This window comes from Megalops cyprinoides, chromosome 17, assembly GCF_013368585.1.
Source record: "Megalops cyprinoides isolate fMegCyp1 chromosome 17, fMegCyp1.pri, whole genome shotgun sequence".
Classification (NCBI taxonomy): domain Eukaryota; kingdom Metazoa; phylum Chordata; class Actinopteri; order Elopiformes; family Megalopidae; genus Megalops; species Megalops cyprinoides.
The window spans coordinates 12,578,885-12,591,763 of record NC_050599.1 but is presented as its reverse complement, the minus strand read 5'-3'; the positions used below and the strand labels follow the sequence as shown (position 1 = coordinate 12,591,763).

Sequence of the window (12,879 nt, the reverse complement as noted above, 5' to 3'; positions counted from 1 at the left end):
AAATGGAAATAATTTCACTGTGAAAAAGAATGTTAATAGCCATGGTCATTTTAAAATGCTCAGAATTTTCCCTCGGCACAGAAGTATGATTTGCTCACCGTTAACTGATGCTGACATATCTGCTTGAATAGAAATAAATTACATGATCCAAGATAAATAAATAATTGTATACCTATATGAAAAGGGCTATTCCATGACGCTACCTATAGATGGCGTCCAAAGAGCATGCAGACCCACCCGGACCTGTAAAAATATGTTTACAAAGGAGTTGATGAAACGAACTTATTATTTTAAATCAAACCTCGAAGAGTTAAATGCGCTTTAAATTTAAAAGCATAAAGAAACATTATTACCGAACTAAATCTAATTCAGCTACAGGAAAAAAATAATAATTCTCAAATATTTAGATTCTTCAGTGACCCTAAATTATATGCAAAAACTCAGCTGTTCTTCATTAAAAAGACTTTTTTTCAGTCTCCCATGATTTTGGTATCAGAGTAGCAAGTGAGCAGTCATTATAATATTTCATTATACACGGAGAAATCCTCAGTTGATCCATCAGCTTATTAACCTTATAACCAGTTCTCAGAAATGATGCTTTATCCTCCCCCCATGCATCCTTCAGGGAGTATTTGGACGATAAAAAAGGGAAAATCAGTTTCTTTTAACATACAGTTTTTTTACAACACACTGGGGGTCCAATTTATTTGGTGTTTGGATGGCTAAACTTAGAACATCTTTAAGATGTTGGTGCTCATGGAAAAATAGAGGGAGGTTGAACTAAGTAACAGAGGCAGAATAATTTGCATTAATAGGGACAAAGACTATTTTTGTATTTGTGTGTTTGGGGCTGCATTTTAGGCATTTTTAGCATTTAAGACTGGGTATGTTGGGGAGTGTGAAGGGTTGAGTCTGACCAAAAAGGGAGAGGTATAATTCAGGTTTAAAATTTATGAAGAGAACAGGAGAGGGTAATTGACGGAGAGGAATATTGTTGAAGATACTACGGGTGTTTCACAAATCTGTGCAAAGGAGACAAGGCTATACCATGGAGATGCTAAAGGAGACATAGAGCTAAATAAAATGGCTATGAACTGCACTTAGATACATACAATGCTTTTTGATGTTATACTGCAGAAAGTATTGTATAATAAAAAAAACATATTTCTGTGATGTGGAATTACTCCAGAAGAATAATAATGATACAGATTTGTTAAATAAATAATTGTTTGCCCATCGCTGATCATGAAATAAAACTAACCTACAGCTATCTGTGAATTAAAAGTGAATATTCAGTGTTACACTGTACACTGCTGAAAAGGGCTAGTTCAGATTCTGACTTACTAAAAATGTTCAGATAAATTGGCAGCTTTTTGCTTTCTGAAACCCTGAATGAAAGTCTGAATGATGACTGTTCAAATTTGCCCAAAACTGAAGCACAGATTTACAGGACAGAAACCTCTCCAGGCAACACAATACAGCACAACAGTAACGATGTATTTATTTGCAAAAAGGTTTGGCTTTGAACTGCTGGCACACTAACGGGCATGTGTCTCTTGTGACTGTTTCTCCATTTCAAGGAAGAGGCTTTAAAAATGTCTCTTCCAGCTGATGGCAGTGAGAGCTCGGATGAGAGCGGGGTCAGATGGTCCTGCCTCGTATCCTGGACACCCTGCTGGGCTCCCATTCTTCCCTGCGGAACCATGCCCCGAGCTGTCTGGGCCTAAGAGGTTCCACAACAACATGGCAGAAGTCAGACACCAAAGGTTCTGACATATGATCCGACAGCGGTGATGTCATCAACAGCTGACCTGTCATGGGACCTTTGGAGAGAAGCCAATGGGAGCCTTGTTTTCAATGGCCTTCAAGGACCTGTGCACTGTGCAAGCCTGATTACAAACTGAATGACTAACATAATAGAGTGATTCTATAATCTATCATAATACCATAAGCTAGAGATCTACAGACTTTGACCCCTCACAGGTATAATAAGCCCCTTTATTCAACTGCACATGCTCTCTCTTTGGGGGGCTTTCTTCTAATTATATATCCCAGGCATATGTTTTCCCCTCTAACAAAGCACCATATTCATTACGAGAAGATTCGGAGGTAGCTTAGCTGCCTTAGCCAGTTAACTAATTGACAGCTTAAGGGGTTTGCATAACAACTTAAGCTTTAACTAACAGTTTCTTAATATTGGTGTAAAGAAGGAAACATTGGCTACCTCATAATGTATAATGGCCAGGGAATGCCAGCAAGCAAGGCGTGGTTAATGACCACAGGTTTAAGGACTTAATGGCTGAATGGGGCATGACCTCACAAGAGCAAAAGAGCAACTTTGCATGAAAACTGAAAGGAGCATTAAAAGAAAAACAAAAATAGATCTGTATGGGGCTTTGAAAAACGGAGGTGCAGTATACCTCCCAACACCCCACCCCCACCAACTCAATCGCTGTTTTCCAGTAATGTGCTCTGGCAGTCTTGTCAGTCTGTGTCTCAGACGTCACCACAGTGATTCAATTGTTCCATCACGTTAAGAGAGAAGGCTGGGTAAGATATGCGTAAACCTGCCTTCTTTTCAATAGGTAACACAACCTTCTACATTAACTTGGCTTGGATCCATAATCCTGCAAACAGCATAAAAGACTAATCATTATATGGCAACAAAGGTAGCGAAGGTCCCTGGGAAAACTGTATTGACCACAAGCAGGGATGAATCCAGCGAACTACAAGACAAGAGGTTTGATTAGCTCACTGCATGCAAGGTCCATTAGAGGGAAGAATAGTCCTAACCTGTTGCTTTATGACCTGACCCTGGCTTCCTGGACTTGGCTGCATTGTACACACCTACCGCCCACTACCTTTGCTCTCCAAAACACAACTGTAATCTTATGTGTTGCAAATCATAATTTTCAATTCTCATAGATGGATTTTAAGATCTTGCTGCACTTACATGATGAATGCAGGCACTGTGCTGATGTTTGAGGCTCAACTACTGCCTTACTGGCTGTTCTGTCACGTGTATTTGTTGCTATGTTACATATTCAATGCATCTTGTCACAATGCTATTTTAAGTCACTTTGGAGAAGAATGTCAAGCAAATTAGTAAATACATACAGTACAAGTCAAAAGTTTGGACATGAAGTTTATTTTTACTATTTTCCACATTTTAGAATAACAGTAAAGACATCAAAACTATGAAATAACACAAATGGAATTATGCAGCGACCAAAAAGTGTTAAACAAATCAAAACTATCTTATATTTTATATTCTTAAAAGTAGGCAAAAATATTTATTTTTTTTTTACAAGGAAAATCATGCATAGGCATCAACTTCACTATTTATATTTGTCTAAGAAACACATTTGAAGCATTTAAAGATAAGTCTTTACATCAAAATATCTTTGAATGCATGTTTCTCATTATCTTAATCAGGGGTGTCCAAACATTTGAGTGGTACTGTATTCCAAGGTCTCCATCCAGAAGGGTGTACACAGAGGTCTTCACTATAACGCCAAACAAATCATGATTGCACACAATATCCACACACACATTCATACACTTCAAGTCTATCATTGTCCTTTTGATAATGCCTTTATTTTAGAATTGAGGGACCCTGTACCTCCCACATAAATTTACCGCCTAAGCCAATCAACACACATCTGAGAATAATTGAGGGGGACATATTAAGTCAATTTACAGAATCCTTTTTTTCCACATAAAATGTTACTTATGACAGCATTATTCTTCAGTCAAATCGTATCAAAGCTCTTTTGGAGCAGATTAGGTGAATGGGAAGCTTGCCCAGTGAGGGCATTATGAATAACTAAATCTGCACAATGTGGATTTTAGAGTTGCATCATTCTGTCATTCACAGCGCTGTTAGCTACCACGGCAGTTCGCAGTCCCAGGCAATTAACACTTAAATGTCAGGGACTGCTGTCATTTCACTTATTTTCAATCAAATGTTTAAGTGAGTTGTTTTAATGAGGAGTTTCAGTGAGCACAAATTAAATGAACAATTCAGTATTTCTGATGCAGTTATATATCCTTTTGCATCATTTTCAAGGGCAATATGAAACTGATAACTCTGCTTGTAAACTTAAGGAGAAAGATAATGAGTTTGGACTGGTCACTGAAAACAGGACAGCATTTTCACTATTTCTGTGTACCTACACATCTGGGGGGTTTTTTGTTTGTTTTTTATTTTACTTCAGAAGAATGGATGGCTTGTATCCTGTGGGCAGTGAAACCATTCTGAGAGGTAAATAAAAGGTGATTAATTCTCTCAGTTGAAAAGCTGAGCACTCATAAAACCTGTTCATCGCCCAAAGCAGCAAAGTCAAAGTCAGGTTAGCACAGGTCTGATGTGTACAGCAAACAGTGTTTTCTACCGTTCACACCTCCATTGTCTTTCAAAGCCCTCTGAAGCATTGAGAACTTTACAACAAATGCCTGGACATTGGATATGTCTCCAAACAGACAAAGGCCTCCAGTTTTATATTACAGGCAGTTCCAGGTCCCAGCTTTCATTGTACGTATCAATGGCTGGCTCGGAAGTCCAAAGTCACCATTCTTACAGCCAGCGCTGAAACGTGATGTAAACGTTAACCCCGGCAGCCCCCCTCGTGCGTTTCCAGAGCCAAGGCAGAGCCGGGTCGCCATTGCTGAGGTATTTCAGCTTTTCCATTGGTTTCCCAATCACGTGGAAATGACTTGGAGCTAGCGAGGGCCGGATCTCAACGTGTGCAGAGACGCACTGTTTCGGAGTAATGACTTTCAGCCCTACTTACCAGCAGTGTGCTCAGAAAGCCACGGATTACAGAATCAAAGCTGTCATTCTTGAGCTCTCCCTGTACAGGCAGCAGGTGCCAGCATGAATGAAAGATTGTTTTCAATGGCTCACATTCGCAATCATATGATTCAGCACATCAGGGGTAATGCTATTAGAGGCAGTGTGATAGGCAATGGCTGCACTCCGTAAGACCAAAAAGCCAAAGGAGTTTAAACTGATGTGTTATTATGATTAGTCAGCCGAGTAACTTTATCCTACATTTAGATTAACCGCTAATGAAGAGGAAACTGGTTTTGTTGCAATCCAGCAAAAAGCCAAAGAACCTTAACGGGCTCTTTTTTAACAAAATAAAAACAAAAATGAGTTTAACTGGGAAGAGGGAGGACAAGGAGGTCAAATGAATAATAATTTATCAAAATGAAATTTAAAAAACAGTGCAATGATGTCTAAGTGGAAATGAAATACTTACCATAATGTATCCCCTTTTATTTGTGTTATAATTCATGCACGTGTGGGCCATCTTCAATACAAGGAAAAGAATACAAAATGCATGTAAAAGAAATCACAGATAGCAAGCACAATGTTACGGGAAATTACCTGAAATCAGCCTTACTGTAAGATTCGAACTAAACCAAGAACAAGAACAGCAGGTCAAACCGCAAGAGAAAAATGATCACAGTCAATGGGAGTGAATCAGCTGAAGCACGGAGAAGATAAAAACACATGGGGGCTATGGGTTAAGTGAGTAGTAAATTTAACTACATCTAGGATTGAGAATTGTTTTTTTTTTATCATAGAAAATGTGTAAGTCTAAAATTAACAAAGAACAGAAGCTGTATTATGACCCATTAATTTATTTGATCACAGTTGACACATTTTTCAAAGAAAGTGCTGTGACTCACTCAGCCAACATGTTGCTCCTCCTGACAGCACAATCAGTTTTGATGACTGGATATTGTGAATGAGAAGAAAGGACAGGGTTGTCTAGCAGTGTAAGAGTATTGCCAAGGTTTGTCCATTTCACACAACACTTAGTCAAAGCCACTTCGACTACCTACTGCGCACCAAAGAAAACATATCAGTATAAAAGGCTTTGTAGGTTGAATTAAAAACAATGCATTTAAAATGTAATATTGCCTCTATCATTACATTTTCAATCTTTGTTTTCAGCAGTGTTTCAAGGCATAGAAAGTTCTGAAAAATGAACTACCAGGTGGAAAGTAATACACACAAAAACATACACATCTTGTTTTCTTTCAAGTACAATATTTTCACTTGGACTTTTGAAGGACAATTCCAATCAAAATTTTTATTTGACATTTATTACATTTATGAGTCACCATGATCATGATTCCTTATAATTAATTTATCGAGTGCTTACACCCATGATTGAGCATTTCAATCTGCACCCTGAGAGCCTAGAGGCAGAACTTAATTCTCAGATGATGCAAGCCAACCACACAACCAGCCAGAGCTTTTCGTTGGAGTGAACCCGGTCAAAAAGCTGCTTATTTTGTCGACAGCTCTCAGATTACTTAAAAAACACCAAGAAACCGTGCGGGGAAAAAAATTCTTGTGGGCATATCAATGCACGGTGTGTGAATGGTGATGATTTCATTGTTTAGTAACTGATCGGAAGGCAAGGCTTACTCTGTCATAAAGTCACCTGTCACTGAAAGGATTTGTGACCATCGCAGAGAAATAATAAAGGCCAGCTCTGTGGGTGACACTCATACTGGAACATCACATGCTATTTCTGGATGGGAAACGGGACAAACAAGCAGTGAAAACACGGGCAAAGAACAGGACCAATCAGGATAACATGTGGCTGTGATGTACAGAGGGTCTCTATTTCTGTTTGTTGTGTTTTGATTTTACCTTTCCAGCTTTTCTCTCAATCACACACTAACAACAATATGTGCTCACAATAGGTTTTTCTATATGACTTTTGGCATATGCAAGTGAGCAGAGTGCTATCCATGGAAAGAGCAGGTTTGTTTTTACATTATTTTTTATGTAATCCCATCACTGTAACTAAAAGCTCTAGCTGGTAGTAAGGCCAGCTTGCACCATCAACTGTGCTCTTGGCTTATAGGACACGGTTATTAATCACGCATGCCACTTGGTATATGAAAAACCTTCATCAAATTTTTATATTTAACTACAGGTTAATATGTAAGACCCTCATTAAATAAGGAAATTGTTCATTTAGTCCAACATCTGTCTAAACTAGGAGCAGTATTCAACCTAGAAGACTGTACAAAATGTTTAACTAAATAAAATTAACCTTCAATGTATGTAAAAAAGAAACATTCAAAATGTTAAACTGCCCTCTACTTAAAATCTAACAGTCAAACTAACCCCAGGGGGGACTTTACAATGGGGGACTGTGACATGATTCAGTATTTTCATCCAATGCAGTTATACATTCTTATAGAAATTCAGAAAAAAAGAGCATGCACATAATTTCTTCAAAGTCCCAAATGTCAGTCAACTGTCACTGCTGAGGGAGTATGCGTCTCTGTTAATGGACACCAAGTGCCCACTGGAGATTCACTCTGGAGGTGCATTACCTGAATCCACTTCCCTTACCTGGAAAATAGGAGATTCTGCTTTGAAATAAGAGCTATATCACAGGACACAAAACAAAGGACATAACCTCAGTTTCACGTAATTAGTAATGGTAGTAGTACTGCTCCTAGTAGTAAAAACACAAAAGGACACCTGGCTATCAGAAAAAACACCAACAAAAAAGGTGATTTAGCATGAAAAACCTGCTTACAGAAAACTGAAATTTCTTCTTTTTTACTCATTTTCCATATACCTTTTTTAATAATATGAAATGCTGTAATTACATTTTGCAATGTAACACTGCGACAAGTCAGCTTCTGACAGCCAGCATCACTTTTCCCATTCTATGCGGATGTTTATTTTGATTTCTGCTCACTGTGGAAGTTATTCGAACCCGATACCTTACACCCAGTGCCTGTTTGCACCCACCCACCCACGGCAATATGAACGATGGTCTTTGCAGCGCGGAACCCTTGCAGACCGAGTGCATCTCAGGGGTGGACACCGCCGTTCCTCCTCCCCCTCTCCCGCCTCTCCATGCGTCCGTCAGTCTTTCAGCTGTATTTGTCTTGGACGTTCGTCAGACCACCACTCGATTTCGCACGCTTGGCTGTGACACAAGAGAGATGCAGAGGTCTTTCAGACAGCTTCGTCATTTCACTTGTTTATCTTTCATCCTTGACAAGGTTTGCACACAGATCTGTTTCGAAGGGGTTTTTCAGACTCTCTTCCCTCTGAGATAGTGTGAGCTTACTGACCAGACATGTATTCTGACCGCTTACTCTCACTAAACCTCCTTTTCCAGGGCATCACTTTTACAAACTTACTTCAATCACTAATGCTGGTCAGCTGATCTTCAGACTAATGTGTCTCACATCCTCTATGACAAAGGCTGGAAGGCAATTGGGAACAACCTCTCAGTCGTGGATTTTAAGAGTCTGACGCATAATATTTGCCATCAAATGACAGCCTTTGGCCAAAAAAGCCCCCTTTAACTGACACAGACTTAGCCCTCCCCCATAAACAACCTGTGGCATCCCAGCCAAGCCTCACCAGTTAAAAATACGGCAACAATGGCCGCATTAAGCCAGTTACTCACGGTGAATGAGCTTGCGCTTCTTTTGTTCCGAGTGAAGGAAGCTACTCAAGTAGAAGATGATGGGCAGAAAGAGCATGAAGCTGGACACAGCGATGACAGGGACAGTCTCTTCCCGGGGGAAGGAACAATTGAAATTCTTGCTCCACAATCTGCGGGTCATATTCATCTGAAATAGTCCCAACACAAGAGCTAATGAAACAACAAAGAGATCTCCCCTCTTGTGCAATGGCCTCCATCAGCAGCCCTTCAGCCTATACCAGCTACAGGCTACAGAGTCCACTTTCCCCTTCCTGGTGCAAGTCTGGGGTGTTTGGGGAGCAGACTACTCATCTGAAAGTAAACTCCACCATTCAGAATACGAACACTGACAGCTGACGGTCTGAGAGCACTGTGACTAGCTAAAACAATAGGGCATTATTGCTGGCATCCAGAGAGCCAGTATGTGAGAGATTACATCAAGCCATGCAAGGGTGAAAAGGTCAGTGTTTTGATTTCAAGTGGTCTTCCCCTTTACTAATGTAAGCTACACATCAATGTCTATGTATCACATATCAAATGTTAACTGTTGAAACCTTCTGATATGGACACATAACATAGGAAACATAGGAACAGACAATACACTATTTAGCCAAAGGGTAGGCAACTCTGCTTCTGGAGGCCTGGAATGGTTTTGGTATAGTTAAGTATAGAGATAACTTAGGTCAAAGCTCATGGACAATATGACTGCTCAGACATTTAGTTATACTTGTCTATGCGGAATGAAAAATGGAGGCATTGTTGACCTAGTTGACTTTCCCCCCACTCAACCTTAAATTTACCACAGGGGCAGAGCTGGATACCACCACTAGGGGGTGCCATTTTCTTGCTCTGAAATCTCTGAAAACTGCTGCCATGCACATATTTCCATTCTAACAAGTGGCACCCATTGAATTCATTTTGCCTATTTCAGTGTTACGGGGATCCAAAACATTAGCTGTTTTACCAGCACGACATTAGAGCAACTTTAGCATCACAACAGTCATTCACAGCATCATTAGTCATTGCCTGTGCTTTTGACTCAGTGACATGCACCCATGCATGGTACCCATTAGACAACTTCAGCATGTCCAGGTTTGGATGTCTGAAACTTTAGAAAGATTTCATAAATACATACTGAATCCTCAATGTCAATGCAGAGGGTCTTGTTCTTTTCCATCCTGCTATAAAGCTCATTCAAGCTTCTGTAGGTTGTTTTGCACTCTTTACAAAGCTCAGAGTGATTCCCTTGCTGAAAAAAGAAATTAGATATACATACATCATTATACAGAGCTCCAAATGTGCTGTATACAAATTATTGTTTTAACTAAAACAACATCAGTAAAATAATCGTTCATGCTGTTTTTTATTTTCATGGTAATTTTAGCTACAATTATAACTACAATGATCATCTGAATACAGCTGATTCAATACATCATCCTCAATCGTCAAAGAATGGCCCCAGATATTTGGTTCCTTAATGTTCTTCTCTGGGTTACTGACCTGCTGATGTTTCTCAAAGCAGCTTAGTGACTGATTCAGTGTGGCCATGTAGTACAGAGTATCGTTGGATAAGCTGCTGAGCTCTTTGGTAAGGCAACCTAGAAAACAAGCAAAACAAACAGAAATCAGCATTGCGTAAGTTCTAGTCCTCAGGAAGCACTGTCACGAGAAGACTTTCCTTTACTTCGAGCACGCCATTAATATCTGTGGCTTCCACCCCATTTAGATCACTGGGCAAAATACATCATGCATGCAAAATACATACAAATACAAATACGTCACCCTACAACACAGTGTATTAGTTTCCCATCAGAAGACTCAGATTCCACAGTTGAGATCACAGACACTTGATTCTTCAGCAGTGTCGACAGGTGCATGTTTCTCAGGTCTCTCACACACACGGACACTGGGAGTAATTTTGACTCTGGTTTCACATAGGCCCGCCCCCCACAAACAATTAAAGCAATCAGTGGGCACGGCGGCACTGAAACATGTGCCACAGCTGGGGCGATGTCAGCGGTACTCACGATCGCAGGCTGAAGTCTTCCATATCTCCAGCAGGTTGTCGAAGAGCACAAACACCAGCATCAGCCTGTCTGAGCGGAGAAGGGTGTCTCTGCAGCTCACGTTGGCTGGGCCCACCTGTACAACAAGCATCATGTTTAGAGAAATCAACATGAAGCAGTCCCAGTAAGTCCCCAGGGGAATTTCTGTAGATTCACAAACTAACAGATTCATAAATAATTAATACCTTATTAGGTTTTTGCCAGTCCCCTTTTGGAAAGTATAACAGACAAAAAATGGACAAATAGCCATCTGGACATAATGGGACCAAAGGCCTTCCGAGATCAATTTATGTCTGCTGCGTGTAACACATGACATGACAGAACGGTGCTGCATGACCAAATAATTAAAAATCTTTTTGACTAGCTACGTCATAGTTTTAACGCGTTCATAATTGCATTTCTTCATCGAAATGACCTTGAAATCATATCAACGTTCGTCTGAGGTATCAGTTCAGTTGGGTTACAGATCGACAGCTTATATGCATCATTCATCAAACATTGTTATTGCAATGCTACAACGGAAGAAATGAAAAACAACAGCGGTCAAGCTAAATCGCTAGTCGGCCGACTACACCACCAATTCTGTTGTGTCATCTCGCAGTGCGTTAACTGGATAAATCGCTAGGTATCTATGGCTCAACCTATGTGTTTAATGTTTTTGGGAGGTATCGATTTAACGTGAAATTGTTTACCTGGTCTGACGATATATTTGCATATATTTCTTCGAGGTTTCTAAATTGGATATGACAGTTCTGACAGACCTTGACAGGACGAACGAAAGAGACCAGGCAATTCACGTATGACACATATCGCTGAGCAAATATATGAAGCTCCTCTTGACAATAGTCGCTGATTTCTAGATCATCGGGAAACGCGGACATCAAACTGAGAGACAAATAAGAACTTGGACCCAGGGAAGGCGACACAGGCACGCCACGGTTCACGGATGAGGTTGTCATTGAAACACCGTCCACTCTCGATTCAGGAATTGTGACGCTAACGTCTACAGAGGAAGCCTGAAGCCATTCATAAAGCATCAAAGTAATGACATATGCGAAAATATTCGTGAAAGCCATGTTCGCTGAATACCAACTTCACTGCTCCTCGCTGTCACGCCACACACCACCACTTCCTGTTTTGCCTTGTGTGGTCATGTGACAGGCAAAATCTCGAGAGATGAGCATTTTCCAAAGTCCTGGGATTTCTCCACTGATATTTTGTGTTTGTTTCATCCCAATAGTGATATAAGCTTTGCAGTATTGTGTATAACGCTGATAATAACAATAATTAATTTAAATATAAAACTAATTTAAATATATAATTAAGGTATAAAATGTACAATTACTGGGAGGGAGTGAGGCGAGTGCTTCAGTTCTCACTGCACTTAAACATCCAGTTACGCACGTGAGCATGGCATTTTCTATTTATTTCATATTATTACCAAGACGTGGCATATATACTATGAAAATCTCTTCTGTTGAACCCGAAATATCAAACATGCATGTACATTGTTTTTTTTTTTTCTTTTACATAAAATGTGCCTTGCGCACGCAAAGCACAACCAACTGAAAAAATTATGCAAACCTTCACTACAGCAACACAATCTCACTATTCAGTTGTTTCGACCGGACTAAACAATATCTACCACACCGTCTAATAGTATTTTTTTTTTTTGTGTGTGTTTCAAATAAATTGTGCAAAAATGCGTTTAACTTGCTGAGTTTAACAGTTTAAGATATACATAATACAAATGTTGAGGTTTTTCTGAGAGTTGTGGAGAATTTCCTATGGTTATTTTTACATTTTGCACCCAAATGAGATCGTATACAATTTTAAAAAATAATAATCTGTACCTTTGAAAGTCAATACATCACTATCACAGAACCATTCGTATCCCCCATCCTCATGTCTATGAGCAGTTGAACAACCCATTGAGACGCGCTGATGCAAAGCTTTTACACCGAGCCTCTCTGGTTGTCAGTGGACACATTTCAGCTGTCCTGCCTCTGTTGCTCGTATCGCTTTGTCTCCAGCTATATCAACGTTTGAGGTCGACACGGAGCAGAGCTTTGCTGCTCTTAATGGATCCTTTCAGCCTTCAGTTGTAGCATTCAAAGTGACATACTCGCAGTCGTCATAGTTCCCATGGTTTGGAGGCTGTTCCGTGATATTAAGGGCAGTTTCTGTAATATTTTACATTTTAATAAAGGCAATTCAACGATGGCCGATATTACCTTTGACTATAATATCAGGAAAACCAAAAGCCCCAACATGTGCCTTGAAATTTTACTGATGTTGCTACTTACCTCTGTACCAATATCCTGTATATA

At 39.9% G+C, this 12,879-nt stretch overlaps 1 protein-coding gene across 3 annotated transcripts; it reads right to left on the bottom strand.

The window, feature by feature from the left end:
• Positions 1–7,695: 7,695 nt before the first annotated feature.
• Positions 7,696–12,446, bottom strand: ostm1 (osteoclastogenesis associated transmembrane protein 1). 3 transcript variants are annotated; one of them, XM_036550482.1, is made up of 6 exons: positions 12,403–12,446; positions 10,511–10,625; positions 9,984–10,081; positions 9,619–9,732; positions 8,466–8,631; positions 7,696–7,976 (listed from the first exon to the last, which is right to left on the bottom strand). In XM_036550482.1, the coding sequence occupies exons 2-6, from the start codon at positions 10,569–10,571 to the stop codon at positions 7,921–7,923; spliced, it is 495 nt and encodes a 164-aa protein (XP_036406375.1). In that variant the 5' UTR covers positions 10,572–10,625; positions 12,403–12,446; the 3' UTR covers positions 7,696–7,920. The 3 variants fall into 3 exon arrangements, with proteins under 3 accessions (XP_036406375.1, XP_036406373.1, XP_036406374.1); XM_036550480.1 differs by lacking the exon at positions 12,403–12,446 and adding an exon at positions 11,242–11,678; XM_036550481.1 differs by lacking the exon at positions 12,403–12,446 and adding an exon at positions 11,643–11,675.
• Between the last annotated feature and the right edge of the window lie 433 nt (positions 12,447–12,879).

What these genes read in the sequence shown, in the direction of transcription:
- ostm1 (XM_036550480.1), bottom strand. Translation starts at nt 11,625, where the DNA reads ATGGCTTTCACGAATATTTTCGCATATGTCATTACTTTGATGCTTTAT. An exon ending in GAAGACTTCAGCCTGCGATC is followed by an intron (nt 10,082 to 10,510) that starts GTGAGTACCGCT and finishes CTTGTTTTCTAG; the next exon opens with GTTGCCTTACCAAAGAGCTC. An exon ending in GAAGCGCAAGCTCATTCACC is followed by an intron (nt 7,977 to 8,465) that starts GTGAGTAACTGG and finishes CTTGTGTCACAG; the next exon opens with CCAAGCGTGCGAAATCGAGT.